This window comes from Dermacentor variabilis, chromosome 8, assembly GCF_050947875.1.
Source record: "Dermacentor variabilis isolate Ectoservices chromosome 8, ASM5094787v1, whole genome shotgun sequence".
Lineage (NCBI taxonomy): Eukaryota > Metazoa > Arthropoda > Arachnida > Ixodida > Ixodidae > Dermacentor > Dermacentor variabilis.
The window spans coordinates 153,601,974-153,619,511 of NC_134575.1; the positions used below are offsets into that span (position 1 = coordinate 153,601,974).

Genomic DNA, 17,538 nt, shown 5'->3' on the forward strand with positions numbered 1-17,538 from the left:
AAGCTGTCCTCGATATGCAATCGCATGAACAAGCGCGAAAGGTCCCTGCGCATTACCAATAATAAATCCCGTTTCACTGACTGCAGGCGCAACGTTATCTATCAGTTACCGCTGAGCTGTGGGAAATCTTATATAGGTCAAACGGGACAGTGTTTCAATGAAAGAGCTCGTCAGCACAGCAGTAACCTACAGAGCGTTATGGAAGTCATTTAGCAGGACATTGTAACAAGTGTCCCTACACTCCCAAATTTGAAAAAACAAAATTCATAGGGAAAGTAAAATAGAGGCTTATTACATTAGAAAAGAAAGAAATGTGCAAGCGCTCCCTCTCTTGCCTTGTCGGGTAAAGAAACAGCTTTTTTGGATGAAAGATTATGATGTTGCCGATTTGCAGATGCTCTTGCGATTGGTGTACGCATGCCTATGCGAAAAGAAAAAGGTATAAAATGGCTGGAGAATTTCAAATACACTTCCAGTTGGCAGTGAGCGCTTGTCTGTGGTATCTATTTCCTCGCGTCCCTGTTTTATTCGCGCTGTCGAGCCGCAGTTCTAAATAAACTATAGAAACGGCACAAAATACTAGAATGCTGCAGTTGTACCCTAATGGTTTATGATAAAAAAAAAGGCAACAAATTGGATGTTTAGGTTAACTCAGCGAAGTAAACGAAATAAGTTAACCTGTCAACGTATGAAAAAAACATCAGTATAATATTCTAAGGTTCTCATTGTACCCAGTTGCGCACTTGATTAAAAGAATATACCTCCAACCAACTTTTGCTTCTTCGCGTAAACTTGTGAGAGTGCTTACATCACCAAAAATATTTTGATAAAGATACCTTCGTCAAACCTCACGCACACAATCACCAAGAAAACAAATTTTTATTAATTAGAATCAGCGATGGACACTTTTGGGACCTCCTGCGTTCCGCGAGTAATGACCCTATAGCGTACTGAATGTCGTCTAGTATGATTCATAGTGTTTCAAAGCGCTCGTCCGTGTCTTTTCTTTTGTCGTCTGTTTTGCGCTATAGTACTTCAGTAACATGCACCAACTAGCCCCAACAAAAAGTTCTGCCCCCTCCCCCCTTCAGGAAAGAAACGCGTATAATGTCGCAGATCTTGCGGAAACAAGCTTGGCCAATTGCACGACGTTGCAACTGCAGTAACGCGGACGACGCTGACGGTGTCGCAGGGTCCTCTCGCTAAATTATCCGCGTGGTATGTTTCCGTCAGCTGAAATGTAATCGCATTAGAGAAGCTGCACTTACAGGCATTCGTAGACGAAAAGACGGTTGCAGTGCTTTCGGAACCAGCCATCGCAGGCGACCACAAATGCGCTGTGGCCCACTGCCGCCCGCGGCGTTCCCAGTCTCCTCAGCATCATAAAAAATAATGGGCGCCACCTATAGGCACTTGAAATTCTTGTCTATAGAGAAATTACGAAAACCAGCGTGCCATGCCTGTCAAATAAACTGTGTTAACATTTTCAAAATAATATCAGCTCATCATTGTTGTACGCATGCGCGCAATAAGCAGGCTTGTGCTTCTGCGTGCAGGCTCTAGGTGTGAACCACAAACAAACTGGGATACATAGCACAAAAATGACACGGACAAGCAGGAACACAGGACGAGCGCTATCACTCGTCCTGTGTTCCTGCTTGTCCCTGTGTCATTTTTGCTCTATGTATCCCAGTTTGTATGTATCCTACCAAAACACCCACACTTCTTCCCTGCTAAAGTGAACACCAAGCCTCACGTTATCCGAGAGACTAGGCGCCGACTAAGGGTTCCCGTCGGTCTCGTACACCTTATCACGCGAGACCTTTCTGTCCAGCTGCCTCGCGTCGCGCCATGTCGTACCCGCGCACGCTTAAAACTGCGTCCGAAGAGTTGAAGCCTAACGCTTGCCATCGCGCTGTGCTTCACTTTAGGACTAAACAGCCATTATCCACCATAGACACTGTAGCGGTGCTTTCTCCCAGTTGCGTTTACGATTTGGAATACGTAACTATTCTTATTTGGTGCCCACGTGACAGCCCTAGGGTAGCACTACAGTATTAGCAATTAAAGCCACCGAAACACAAAGATTGTCCGATTTATTAAAATTATGTACAGGACTGCACTGACATATGTGCCCAGCTGTACGTGATGAAACTGAGCTCCATGCGGTTGGCTGAACATATACTTGGCAACGTGAAAGCGGTGAGAGTAACGTGGCTAAAAACTGGAAGAAAGTGCCCGCTTCGTGATCGCCGCCGGCGCTGATCACTTGGGGTAGAACTCGGAGATGGGGAGGCGGGTGACCTCGGAGATCCAGTCGAGGTACTTGGCGACGCGCATGTAGACGCCTGGGACGTCCGGTGTGCCGCAGTCGATGCCCCAGGCAACCAGGCCGGCCAAGTGGTAGCGGCCGTCCGCAGCGTAGCACGACAGGGGCCCACCGCCGTCGCCCTGCGCAACCAGCCCAGCAATATGACGCACCTGCTAAAGGTCTCGGTATGCGAGAGAGGCATTTGGCGCAGCACAGTAAAATGGACTGACTCATTCAATTCACTTTCAATATCGATGTGTTGGCGACCACGGAAAAAGCATTTGCATGCTTTCACGTGGCCTGCGCTCCCTTAGACAAGCAGTGGCAGAGCATAAGGTCAGTAAAATATGAACCAGCGCGATGTGCTACGTACTGATATGATTCATTATCAATTGAGTTTATGTTATTATTGCTCATCTGCATCGCCAACCCGCATTAAGTGCATAGTTGAAATAAGTTCCGGAACTCTTCAGCGTGCGAGCACCAGTATTACACATTTGCTCGCCAAGGTGCTCCGAAATATCCCGAGCAGCTAAAATGAGCGTCTTCGTCGAACATTAAACGATGACACGGCACAATTGTGCATGCCGCACGTTCAAACATTTGTGTTACCCGGGCGATTATGTGACGCCAGCAGCCGCAAAGCGCCGCTGACAACTTTGTTGAACTCCGGCAAGGAAACGTAGTACGCAGAGAGAGAGAGAGAGAGAGAGATAGAGAGGGAGAGAGAGGGGACACTTAGGTGTAGGATGTCTATAGTCGGGCACTCAAGTCCGGTAGTGCAAAAGCGCTCGAACTGCTTTCTGGGCTATCGAAGTGTGAGGCCAGGCTCGAAAGATCTTCACTTCCGTAAATGGCCTGTCATCCAGTCTATTCAAGGCACACTAGAGAGCCCACGTATGGGGAGTGCTTAACGCCTGTGTACCCTCCGCCGCGTGTCGACCAGGCGTTGCACTGTCTTCGGGATCGGCCCACGTATGGGGAGTGCTTAACGCCCGCGTCCCCTCCGCCGCGTGTCGACCAGGTGTTGCGCTGTCTTCGGGATCGGCCCACGTATGGGGAGTGCTTAACGCCTGCGTACCCTCCGCCGCGTGTCGACCAGGTGTTGCACTGTCTTCGGTATCGGCCCACGTATGGGGAGTGCTTAACGCCTGCGTCCCCTCCGCCGCGTGTCGACCAGGTGTTGCACTGTCTTCGGTATCGGCTCACGTATGGGGAGTGCTTAACGCCTGCGTACCCTCCGCCGCGTGTCGACCAGGTGTTGCACTGTCTTCGGTATCGGCCCCCGTATGGGGAGTGCTTAACGCCTGCGTACCCTCCGCCGCGTGTCGACCAGGTGTTGCCCTGTCTTCGGTATCTGCCCACGTATGGGGAGTGCTTAACGCCTGCGTCCCCTCCGCCGCGTGTCGACCAGGTGTTGCACTGTCTTCGGTATCGGCCCACGTATGGGGAGTGCTTAACGCCTGCGTACCCTCCGCCGCGTGTCGACCAGGTGTTGCACTGTCTTCGGTATCGGCCCACGTATGGGGAGTGCTTAACGCCTGCGTACCCTCCGCCGCGTGTCGACCAGGTGTTGCACTGTCTTCGGTATCGGCCCACGTATGGGGAGTGCTTAACGCCTGCGTACCCTCCGCCGCGTGTCGACCAGGTGTTGCCCTGTCTTCGGTATCGGCCCACGTATGGGGAGTGCTTAACGCCTGCGTCCCCTCCGCCGCGTGTCGACCAGGTGTTGCACTGTCTTCGGTATCGGCCCACGTATGGGGAGTGCTTAACGCCTGCGTACCCTCCGCCGCGTGTCGACCAGGTGTTGCACTGTCTTCGGTATCGGCCCACGTATGGGGAGTGCTTAACGCCTGCGTACCCTCCGCCGCGTGTAGACCAGGTGTTGCCCTGTTTTCGGTATCGGCCCACGTATGGGGAGTGCTTAACGCCTGCGTCCCCTCCGCCGCGTGTCGACCAGGTGTTGCACTGTCTTCGGTATCGGCCCACGTATGGGGAGTGCTTAACGCCTGCGTCCCCTCCGCCGCGTGTCGACCAGGTGTTGCACTGTCTTCGGTATCGGCCCACGTATGGGGAGTGCTTAACGCCTGCGTCCCCTCCGCCGCGAGTCGACCAGGTGTTGCACTGTCTTCGGTATCGGCCCACGTATGGGGAGTGCTTAACGCCTGCGTCCCCTCCGCCGCGAGTCGACCAGGTGTTGCACTGTCTTCGGTATCGGCCCACGTATGGGGAGTGCTTAACGCCTGCGTACCCTCCGCCGCGTGTCGACCAGGTGTTGCCCTGTTTTCGGTATCGGCCCACGTATGGGGAGTGCTTAACGCCTGCGTCCCCTCCGCCGCGTGTCGACCAGGTGTTGCACTGTCTTCGGTATCGGCCCACGTATGGGGAGTGCTTAACGCCTGCGTCCCCTCCGCCGCGTGTCGACCAGGTGTTGCACTGTCTTCGGTATCGGCCCACGTATGGGGAGTGCTTAACGCCTGCGTCCCCTCCGCCGCGTGTCGACCAGGTGTTGCACTGTCTTCGGTATCGGCCCACGTATGGGGAGTGCTTAACGCCTGCGTCCCCTCCGCCGCGAGTCGACCAGGTGTTGCACTGTCTTCGGTATCGGCCCACGTATGGGGAGTGCTTAACGCCTGCGTCCCCTCCGCCGCGAGTCGACCAGGTGTTGCACTGTCTTCGGTATCGGCCCATGTATGGGGAGTGCTTAACGCCTGCGTACCCTCCGCCGCGTGTCGACCAGGTGTTGCCCTGTTTTCGGTATCGGCCCACATATGGGGAGTGCTTAACGCCTGCGTCCCCTTCGCCGCGTGTCGACCAGGTGTTGCACTGTCTTCGGTATCGGCCCACGTATGGGGAGTGCTTAACGCCTGCGTACCCTCCGCCGCGTGTCGACCAGGTGTTGCACTGTCTTCGGTATCGGCCCACGTATGGGGAGTGCTTAACGCCTGCGTCCCCTCCGCCGCGTGTCGACCAGGTGTTGCACTGTCTTCGGTATCGGCCCACGTATGGGGAGTGCTTAACGCCTGCGTACCCTCCGCCGCGTGTCGACCAGGTGTTGCACTGTCTTCGGTATCGGCCCACGTATGGGGAGTGCTTAACGCCTGCGTCCCCTCCGCCGCGTGTCGACCAGGTGTTGCACTGTCTTCGGTATCGGCCCACGTATGGGGAGTGCTTAACGCCTGCGTACCCTCCGCCGCGTGTCGACCAGGTGTTGCCCTGTCTTCGGTATCGGCCCACGTATGGGGAGTGCTTAACGCCTGCGTACCCACCGCCGCGTGTCGACCAGGTGTTGCCCTGTTTTCGGTAACGACCCACGTATGGGGAGTGCTTAACGCCTGCGTACCCTCCGCCGCATGTCGACCAGGTGTTGCACTGTCTTCGGTATCGGCCCACGTATGGGGAGTGCTTAACGCCTGCGTCCCCTCCGCCGCGTGTCGACCAGGTGTTGCACTGTCTTCGGTATCGGCCCACGTATGGGGAGTGCTTAACGCCTGCGTCCCCTCCGCCGCGTGTCGACCAGGTGTTGCACTGTCTTCGGTATCGGCCCACGTATGGGGAGTGCTTAACGCCTGCTTCCCCTCCGCCGCGAGTCGACCAGGTGTTGCACTGTCTTCGGTATCGGCCCACGTATGGGGAGTGCTTAACGCCTGCGTCCCCTCCGCCGCGAGTCGACCAGGTGTTGCACTGTCTTCGGTATCGGCCCACGTATGGGGAGTGCTTAACGCCTGTGTACCCTCCGCCGCGTGTCGACCAGGTGTTGCCCTGTTTTCGGTATCGGCCCACGTATGGGGAGTGCTTAACGCCTGCGTCCCCTCCGCCGCGTGTCGACCAGGTGTTGCACTGTCTTCGGTATCGGCCCACGTATGGGGAGTGCTTAACGCCTGCGTCCCCTCCGCCGCGTGTCGACCAGGTGTTGCACTGTCTTCGGTATCGGCCCACGTATGGGGAGTGCTTAACGCCTGCGTCCCCTCCGCCGCGAGTCGACCAGGTGTTGCACTGTCTTCGGTATCGGCCCACGTATGGGGAGTGCTTAACGCCTGCGTCCCCTCCGCCGCGAGTCGACCAGGTGTTGCACTGTCTTCGGTATCGGCCCACGTATGGGGAGTGCTTAACGCCTGCGTACCCTCCGCCGCGTGTCGACCAGGTGTTGCCCTGTTTTCGGTATCGGCCCACATATGGGGAGTGCTTAACGCCTGCGTCCCCTCCGCCGCGTGTCGACCAGGTGTTGCACTGTCTTCGGTATCGGCCCACGTATGGGGAGTGCTTAACGCCTGCGTACCCTCCGCCGCGTGTCGACCAGGTGTTGCACTGTCTTCGGTATCGGCCCACGTATGGGGAGTGCTTAACGCCTGCGTACCCTCCGCCGCGTGTCGACCAGGTGTTGCACTGTCTTCGGTATCGGCCCACGTATGGCGAGTGCTTAACGCCTGCGTCCCCTCCGCCGCGTGTCGACCAGGTGTTGCACTGTCTTCGGTATCGGCCCACGTATGGGGAGTGCTTAACGCCTGCGTACCCTCCGCCGCGTGTCGACCAGGTGTTGCCCTGTCTTCGGTATCGGCCCACGTATGGGGAGTGATTAACGCCTGCGTACCCACCGCCGCGTGTCGACCAGGTGTTGCCCTGTTTTCGGTATCGACCCACGTATGGGGGGTGCTTAACGCCTGCGTACCCTCCGCCGCGTGTCGACCAGGTGTTGCACTGTCTTCGGTATCGGCCCACGTATGGGGAGTGCTTAACGCCTGCGTACCCTCCGCCGCGTGTCGACCAGGTGTTGCCCTGTCTTCGGTATCGGCCCACGTATGGGGAGTGCTTAACGCCTGCGTACCCTCCGCCGCGTGTCGACCAGGTGTTGCCCTGTCTTCGGTATCGGCCCACGTATGACATGAAAATGACATGGGATGACCACACAAATTACGTAGCATCTAAACTGTCACGTGTCATTGTATCGATTTACACTCATAAGCACCTCCTCCCTATAGAAGTGAAATTGCTACTTCGAAATTCTTTGTTCTGTTCCCATCTAAATTATTGTCATTTGGTCTGGGGGGAAACATCCGTCACAAATCTACGAAAATGACACGCTCAGCAGAAAAGAATGCTCAGATTAATATACAAGGTAGCTATGACCACCCATCTAAACCGCTCTTTATGAGACAACATAATGCCGATTCATGATCTGTAAGCATACCGCCTAATCTCTATATACATTACCGAGGCCAAAAACAACGTCTCGTTCATTGCAAAACTGGCATCACTGCAGAAAAGGAATTTCACGTACACAACCAGAAACACCGATATTTGGTACATACGTTCTTTCAGAACAGGTTGCGGAAAACATATGCTCAGAGACACTCTTCCATATCTCTTAAACCTGTGCCAACATTACAATTTAAATCTCCAACGCACCCGGCCAAAAAGCTTGCGTAATTTTGTTTCAGGTATACGCAAGAGGACGGAACTTTGTTTGAAATGTACGACATGCTATTATGCACATCGCTTTGTTTTTTTGGAATTGTACATTCTCGTAAAAATTTTAATTTCTTTGTTCATTGTGATATTCCTTTTTGTCTGTACTCATACGCTTGTACTGTTTGCTTTTTTTCTAAACATCATGTATTGTATGGGAGAGGCGAGAGCCCGTCAAGCTGGATATCGAGCTTTTTCTCTCCCCCTCCCACATCTTCGGGATGGAAAATAAAGGCATTTATTATTATTATTATTATTATTATTATTATTATTATTATTATTATTATTATTATTATTATTATTATTATTATTATTATTATTATTATTATTATTATTTTATTATCTGCCGAGTCGGCGGCAGATTTTGCCACAGCCTGACGTTTATTTTCTACACAGGGAATGCAGACAAGGAGCATGCGTAGTACAGCCCGGGTCATCTAACGATCGTCTGTCGGCAACCAAGAGTGATAACCGAAAGATCTTCACGCGACGATTCTCAAGCCGCTACAAGGAAGATCGCCTCCCCTTCGACCAGCCAGAACACCAGAGGGCTCCTGTTTCGTCTCAGCGCTGCCTTTAAAAGACTGCACGGATTCCCGGCCTTCTGCAGTCGGCGGCAGATTTTGCCACAGCCTGACGTTTATTTTCTACACAGGGAATGCAGACAAGGAGCATGCGTAGTACAGCCCGGGTCATCTAACGATCGTCTGTCGGCAACCAAGAGTGATAACCGAAAGATCTTCACGCGACGATTCTCAAGCCGCTACAAGGAAGATCGCCTCCCCTTCGACCAGCCAGAACACCAGAGGGCTCCTGTTTCGTCTCAGCGCTGCCTTTAAAAGACTGCACGGATTCCCGGCCTTCTGCAGTCGGCGGCAGATTTTGCCACAGCCTGACGTTTATTTTCTACACAGGGAATGCAGACAAGGAGCATGCGTAGTACAGCCCGGGTCATCTAACGATCGTCTGTCGGCAACCAAGAGTGATAACCGAAAGATCTTCACGCGACGATTCTCAAGCCGCTACAAGGAAGATCGCCTCCCCTTCGACCAGCCAGAACACCAGAGGGCTCCTGTTTCGTCTCAGCGCTGCCTTTAAAAGACTGCACGGATTCCCGGCCTTCTGCAGTGGGCGGCAGATTTTGCCACAGCCTGACGTTTATTTTCTACACAGGTAGAGTGCTTTTCTGTACCTTGCTTTTAGTTTCCTAGTTCTTTTCCTTTTTGCCGCCGACTGCTGACTGCCGAGTGTTAGTGTGTATTGTTGCACTGTTATGGGTGACGGTGATGAATGTATTGTGTGTCAGAAGGCGTTGCCCGACGATGGCCGTTATATTAGATGTATGGATTGCAAAGAATCGTACCATTTGGGGCAGAACTGCTCGGGCATTGCTCCAAATACGTTCAATACGATGGGACCACAAAAACGAGAAGTCTGGGTGTGCAAAACCTGCCGTACCAACAAAAAACGTTCTGGCTCCAGTTCGCAACAGGTGCCACAACCTACGGATAACTCCGATGCGCTAGCAGCACTTTTAGCAGAGATAAAGGTCATCAATCGAAATGTGGAATCTCTGCCAGAGCTCCACGCGAAGGTGGATTCCCTGCTTCTGTTAAAGACAGAATTCACAAGGCTTTGTACAACGGTTAATGTCGTAGAGGAATCCGTGAAGTTCCTATCTGCACAATACGATGATGCGGTCGTACAACTTAAAGCGGATAAAGAGGAAGTCTCGGCTTGCAGGAAAGAAGTGCAGCAACTACAAGAAAAAGTGCTCGCCCAAGAATCATTGATTCATCAACTGCAGCAAGGCCTTAATGATTCCGAACAACATAGCAGGAACGCCAACATAGAAATTCATGGCTTGAAATCGAGAACAGATGAAAACCTGACTGAATTCCTTGATGAGCTGGCCGAGAAACTCGAGCTAGAGAAGCCTCGTAATGGAGAAGTGGTGGCTATACACCGTCTTCCAAGCAAGAAGCCATCTCCGCCGATCTTGGTGCGATTCGCTTCAATTGCTGTTCGGGAACGCTGGTACGCAGCGCGAGGCAAGCTACAGAGCCTTTGTGAATCTGAATCATTGGACCAGCTGTATTTCAATGAAAACTTGTCGCAGTTCAACAGAAGGTTATTTTGGTTAGCAAGGATCACAGGAAAGAAAGCAGGCTACAAATTCATATGGGTAAGGGGCGGCAAAATCTTCGCAAAGAAAGACGAAGCCGCAACACTCATTCGAATTACTTGCGACACGGACATCGATAGGATAAAATGACCGACCGATCATTACTTAGTACACAAGAATTTCCAGATTTTGCCACGTTTAAAGCAAACTTTGGCCGAAACAAAAATCATGAATTCACGTTGATAAACTTGAATATTCGTAGTCTCCGCAAATATTGGGAACAATTCAAGATTTTAGCAGAAGACTCGGCGGGTTTTGTGGATATATTTGTTCTCACCGAGATAAATGCACCAGAGTCCTGCCTAGATACGTTCACAGTGAACGGTTATCGTGCCAGTTTTATTGTACGCCCGGCACGCCGTGGAGGAGGGATCGCGGTCTTTGTGAGTGAAAAATACGATGTTTCATCTGTTGACATTACATTTATGCATGCGGAATGTTTGGCTCTAAACGTGAATTTATTACACGCCGCTTTCACATTACTCGCGGTATACAGGCCACCATCTGGTAGCATGACAAGATTTGTAATGGAACTCGAGGAAATACTTCTCAGGTACAAAGATGCTGAGTTGTTCTGCCTAACAGGGGATTTGAACATTGATATCTTGAGCTCAAACAAAATTTCTATTTCAGATTACCTATCCTCTCTTTCAGCCTATGGAATAGAAAACACAATCACTGCCCCCACGCGTGAAGATTTCTTGTGCGGTCGTCAAGTTAAGTCATGTCTTGACCACATCGCTGTTCGTGCGCCGAATCACACCTTGACCTCATGTATCATTTCTCAGCGACTGGCTGATCATTATTTAACCGCCTGTCGTTTTTCTCCTCAGTCTGGAACTGTTTCATCAAGGTTCAGTGATGTTAATAAGATACCCGTGTTAATAACAGATGAAAGAAAGTTGGATGCATTAGTGGCATCTTTTCACTGGACAAGTTTAATTGCGGACGATTCAGCAGAGGTAGTTTACTTAAAGATGTGCCGTAAACTAGATGAGCTCAAAAATACTTGTACGCGACAAATTACGCGTAAAAAAAGGCGGAATCATGATTGGCTTAGTCCTGAAATTTTACGGGCCATCGCGAACAGAGACTGGCTTTGGAGACGTTCCAAGCAGGCTCCTAAAAACGCAGACCTTCGCTCAGATTACAGAGCCGCCAGAAACAAAGTTGTAGCACTTATTCGATCAGCTCGACGCCTGTACTTTCAACAGCAATTCAAACGAGCATTTAAAAATCCTGCAAAGATGTGGTCTCTGATTAACCATCTTCGTGGGCAAGACGGGAATGCGCCTAGTTTTAATATTTCAGTAGAAGAGCCTGTCTCAAAAGCTGATACTTTCAATAAGTATTTCACGCTCGCAGCAGAAACGGCAGCAGCTCGACAAGGCGTTAAATGCACTTTAAAAGAATCTTTGCCAGCTTCTGCATATCTTCCTCAGTTATCAAAGGAAGATCTTGCCAGATTAGTGTTTAGCTTCAAGCGGAGTAAGGCTGCTGGAATAGATGGCATATCGGCGGCACTATTGCAACGAAATTTTGACGCTCTTTCGGACATTATGCTCTTTCTGTTTAACGACTTCTTAGAACATGCCGTCTTGCCAGAAAAGCTGAAGTCCGCTATTGTAAGACCACTATTCAAGGGAGGTCAAAAGAACGCAGTTGAGAACTATCGACCGATCTCTGTTTTGCCGATCCTTTCCCAAATACTGGAGAAATTTCTATTTGAACGCATGATGTCCTTCTTAAACAAATTTGCTGTCCTTTCAAACCGTCAATATGGTTTTATCCCAGGAATGGGCACCATACATCTTCTAGAGGAATTTGCAGACCAATTGTACGCAGCATTTGAGGAAAACTCATTTAGCTGCGCCCTCTTTCTAGACGTAAAGAAAGCTTTTGATACTGTTAACCATACTATTCTTTTAGAAAAACTGTACTTACTAGGCTTTCGAGGTCCCTTTTATGCCATTCTCAAGAATTTTTTGAGTGGTCGTTCTCAAATTGTTAGTTTAAACAACCAATCAGAATATAGTAGCAAGCTGCCTGTGAAGGCTGGTGTACCACAAGGATCCATTCTGTCCCCTCTACTCTTTAATTTATTCACTAATGACTTGAGCTTAATAACTTCCAAGTGTTCCATATTTCAGTACGCAGACGACACTGTTTTGCTCACAAGACATATAAACTACGAGACTGCAGTTAATACGTTGCAGGAAAACGTGATTCATGTAATGAAATGGTTCGCTGATAACGGAATTTCAGTTAACACACAGAAAACCAAAATAATATGTTTCAGAAATCCGCTAAAGACAACCCTTATAGACAAACAAGTGTTTTTACATGATCATGATTCTCTCTCTTGTCGTTGCGAACCCGTTGAATATGTAAATTCGTTCAAATACCTCGGGGTGATTTTCGATAGCAGTTTATCATGGCATGATCACTTGGCTTACGTTTGTACCAGGCTGCGGAAGGTTTCATGGTTACTCTTTAATATCAGATCTTTGGCTCCAATGTATGTAAAAAAAAACTGTAATTTATGGACTTGCGTATAGTGTTCTTAGATACGGAATTACCTTATTTGCGTCATGTCCTTCCCGTTGGCATTGCCGAATTGATAGCATCTTAAAAAACATGTCAAAGAGCATTGCATATAATTGTCATATCCCTTCCGGGGCCGACATTTTCAGCTTCTTACGTCTTCCTTCATTCCATTCTCTTTTTGTACAAACAGTTGTTCATCGCCACTTTTGGAATTCAGAATTTTTAATTAAATATGATCCTAACCGGAAGTTGCGAAATACCGTTCGATATGTTGTACAACGGAGTGTAACAAGGTATGGAAAGGCACGACGGTGTGCTTATGTGCCGGACATTTTCAATGGGCTACCAGAAGAACTTTTTGCTATAAACTCTATGCGGAACCTAAAAACCCATTTGAGAACACTGAGTTGATTCTTTTGTTCTTCTGCAGTTGATGCTTAGACGTATGAGATTATGTATTATAGGCTTTGCTTCCTTGGAGTTAGTACGGATGTCCTTGATACTGGCTTTGTGATTGCCTTGTTTTTCTATTTCTTCAGCTGAACCTATTGTTCCTTTCAATGTTTTGCTTGTTGTTGCCATTTTGTAACCTCTGCCGCAAACTGCCGGGCCCAGTCCTTCAAGCGTACTGTTGGCTTTGACGGGCCTGAACCTTTCTGTATCCTCTACAAAGTGACAATAAATATTATTATTATTATTATTATTATTATTATTAATAATAATAATACCCATGATTCACGCTTACTTTGACTCTTCGCTGCGAAAGTATTTTGAGCTACACCTGAGCAATGTTGACCCAAATGATATGGGTTCCCGCACTCCGAACAAGTAATGAAACGACCATCATCGGGTAGTAGTTTGTAATAATAATAATAATAATAATAATAATAATATATATTATTATTATTATTATTATTATTCTGTAGCTGATATCGACGCGGTGCATCGCTTACCAAACAAACATAAGGCGAACCCCACAGTACTAGTACGTTTTTCTTCCGTGACCGCAAGGAATGCGTGGTTTGGTGCGCGGGGCAAGCTAAGACGCTTGCATCAAATTGGACAACTGCCGAGGCTTTTCATCAACGATAATCTGACAAGAATGAACCGAAATCTGTTCTGGCGAGCTAGAACTACAGCAAAAGAAAAGAACTACAAATTTACGTGGGTCAAGGCCGGAAGTATTTTCGTGAAGAAGAATGAAGATGCACCCCTGATTCGAATTAAGAGTCTAGCCGACATTCTTAAAATTTCATAAGCAACATGGCAACTTTTTTTTCCTCTGTCTCAAATTTCAATGAGTTCAAAGATATATTTGCTACCAGCCGTGAACACGGTTTCACGGTAATTAGTATTAATATCAGAAGTCTACGAAAATATTGGGAGGAATTTAGACAGGTAGCGGAATCAGTCGCAGATGTAGTAGATGCATTTATAATAGTGGAAACAAATGTACCAGAGGACTGCACTAACATTTACAATTTAAAGGGTTACAAAGCCCATTTCATGTCACGACAGAAACGGCGAGGAGGGGGTTTAGCAGTGTTTGTTAAGGTAAGATATGACACTGTGGTTACAGACATTTCTTTAAACCACGCCGAAAGTTTGACAGTAAAAATTATGCTTCCGAACACAGAATTATTGTTGATAGCTATTTATCGGCCACCTAATAATAGTGTCACACGGTTCTTGCGTGAACTTGAGGAAATTTTAGAAGGCCACAAAGCAGCAGATCAGATTTGTTTGGCGGGTGACCTAAACATTATTATATTGAACATCAGTTCGACTACTGTGTCGGATTACCTCTCCATCTTATCAACCTATGGCTTGCAAGTGACTATAAATCAACCTACAAGAGAAGAACTTTTACAAAATAGACTAGTATCCTCCTGTCTAGATCATATAGCAATAAGAGCACCGAATTATTCTTTAGAGGCATGTATCATAAGGCAAAAGATAGCGGATCACTATTTTGTCGCCTTAAGGCACTCTTACCGCTGCCCGGAAAGGACAAATCAGAAGAAAAACATGACAGTAATTAATTAAAAGTGCAGATTTTAAACAAGAGAACATTTGATCATTTGATCGCACAGTTTGACTGGGCGGAAATGATTAAGGATTGTAATTATGCTAAAGCTTATGAAAAATTTTGTGAGCAACTAAAAAAATTTGAGCTTTCTAGTATGTACACAATAACTAAAAAACAAAGGAAAAGTTACCCCTGGTTCACAGCCGACATAATGAGAGCTATTTCCAACAGAGACTGGTTGTGGAAAAGGAGCAGGCGTGCCCCGAAAAATCAAGATTTGAAAACTGAATATAAGATTGCGAGGAATAGGGTCGTTGCCCTCTTGAGATCATCAAAACGGCGGTATTTTCTAGACAGATTTAATCAAGCACACAAAAATTCTGCAAAAACTTGGGCTTTAATAAATACGCTCCGAGGCAGAACTGCGGCACCTGCGAATTTCTTGGAATCTTTTTCAGAGAAGCCAGATGTAGTTGTAAATAATTTCAATAATTTTTTCACGCGTTTTCCTAACACTGCGCAGTCGCAGAGACACACTTGCTCACTCAAACATACTGTTCAAGCATCTGCTTTTTTGCCCACGTTGTCGAAGGAAGATCTGAGGCGAATAATTTTTAGTTTCCGGCCTAATAAACAACCGGGTATAGATGGGTTGGCTGTGGCCACACTAAGAAGAAATTTTGATACATTAGCAGGCATACTGCTTTTTATGATTAATGGTTTTATAAGCACCGCATCAATTCCGGAGACATTAAAAACGGCGATTGTTAAGCCACTGTATACAGCAGGAAAAAAGATGAAGTTGAAAACTATAGACCTATTTCTGTTTTGCCTATACTCGCTCAAATACTGGAAAAGTTTCTGTTTGATTGCATGACTTCCTTCTTAAAGAAATTTTCACTCCTAACACCAAGACAGTTTGGATTTGTTGCTGAGCGAGGTACTATTACACTGTTAGAAGAATTCACAGATGAATTATATTCTGCTCTAGATAGGAACCTGTATAGTTGTGCTTTGTTTTTAGATTTAGCAACAGCGTTCGAAACTGTAAATCACGATATTTTATTGGAAAAGTTGTTTCGTTTGGGTTTCAGGGGACCCTTTTTTGATATTATTTGCAATTATTTACAGGATAGATCACAGGTGGTCATGGGCAGTAAAGAAATTTTTAGCGCTAGAAAATATATTACAGCTAGTGTTCCACAGGGATCCGTGTTGTCCCCTCTTTTATTCAATTTATTTATGAACGACTTTCCCACGATAATTACAAAAGCCACTGTGTATCAATATGCAGATGATACAGTTCTACTCACTCGTCATATGCATTATGAAGAAGCAATTAGCGCCCTACAAAATGCAGTCCATAAGGCTATGCAATGGTTTGAAGAAAACTGTTTATATCAATGCTAAGAAAAGCAAAATCATGTGCTTTCGTAGTCCATTAAAAACAAAAAATGAACTTGCCAATATTTCTGCATAATGAACATTGTATTTCATGTAAATGTACTGCTATAGAATATGTGGAGACATTCAAATACCTGGGTATAACGTTCAACAGCGGCATGTCTTGGCAACATCACATGGCGTTTTTGTGTGGGAAACTACGTAGTGTTGCATATTTACTTTTCAACATAAAAGGTTTAGTACCTCTACCAGTCAAGAAAATGATAGTGCATGCACTAGCGTACAGTGTGCTGAGGTATGGGATAACGATCTTCGCCTTTTCTACAGAGCACTGGAAAAATCGGATTGATAAACTACTAAAAAATATATTAAGAAATGTGGCTTATGGTACTACACTTAACGACAATAATATTTTTCAGGAATTAGGATTTTGCACATTGGAGGATTTATTTACCAGAACTGTTATTATGCGGCATAATTGGAGCGATGAATTCATAGGCATACGATACACCTCGTCTGTTAAGAGATAAAAAACGTTTTAAGGTGCCCTATTCCACTACTAAGTATGGTGAAGCGAGAAGAAGTGTAAACATCCCAAAAATATTTAACGAATTGGCCGATGAATTCTTCTTGGCAACTTCGAAAAAACAGTTGAGGAAATTATTGATGGAACGTTGAAATTTAGTCCTGATCTTTACTTAAGTTGTTGATGTGTTTCTCTTTATTTACTATGTCATTGTCTGTTAACGGGTAATACTACCAAACATTTTTCTCAAAGTTGAAAAAAACGTGTTATTATGTATATGTGTACCTTTTCACTTGTTATGTAAATATATAACCACATCGCTGTACCGACTCTGCCGGGCCTAGTCGCAGAACTCCTCGTAGACTTAGACAGGCCCGTTTCCTTGTTTTGTTTATTAATTATTATTATTATTATTATTTTTTTTTTGGGGGGGGGGGAGTTCTTAAAGCCTGCTTCATCTCCGCCGCGTGTGGGCCAGGTGTTGCACTATCTTCGGGATCGGCCCACGTATGGAGAGTGCTTAACGCCTGCTTCATGGTAACAATAAAATTCAAACAGCGCTAGACGACAGGACCAGAAAGAGGAGGAGACAAACACGGCGCTGCCTCCTCTTTCTGGTCCTGTCGTCTAGCGCTGTTTGAATTTTATTGTTACCATGGAACACCAACTCACCCAATCCGCTGCCTGCCTGCTTCATCTCCGCCGCGTGTCGGCCAGCTGTTTCACTATATTCGGCATCGGCCCCCGTATGGGGAGTGCTTAACGCCTGCTTTACCTTTGCCGCGTGTCGGCCAGGTGTTGCACTGTCTTCGGGATCGGGCCACGTATGGGGAGTCCTTAACGCCTGCTTCACCTCCGTCGCGTGTCGGCCAGGTATTGCACTATCTTCGGGATTCTTTTCTACACGCGGACCGGATAGTGGGGAAAGTAGCCCTTGCAGCATCTCTGTAATATAGAGGTCGAATACCCGACGCACAGGAAGGAGCGCACAGACGCTGCGTTGTCCGCGACTGTCATGACGTGCGTTTTATTATACAGAGCGATATGTCATCACTAAAGAAGAAACAAAG

The 17,538-nt window shown here is 47.5% G+C and overlaps 1 protein-coding gene across 8 annotated transcripts in view; it reads right to left on the minus strand.

Annotated features, from left to right (window-relative positions):
* Positions 1-2,079: 2,079 nt before the first annotated feature.
* Positions 2,080-17,538, minus strand: part of LOC142590678 (phenoloxidase-activating factor 2-like) — a 281,393-nt gene continuing 265,934 nt past the window's right edge. For all 8 annotated transcript variants that reach the window (XM_075703095.1, XM_075703090.1, XM_075703093.1 and 5 more), the window contains one exon: positions 2,080-2,451. In XM_075703095.1, coding sequence (XP_075559210.1) covers positions 2,266-2,451 — 186 coding nt within the window. In that variant the 3' untranslated portion in view covers positions 2,080-2,265. The remainder of the gene's footprint in view (positions 2,452-17,538) is intronic.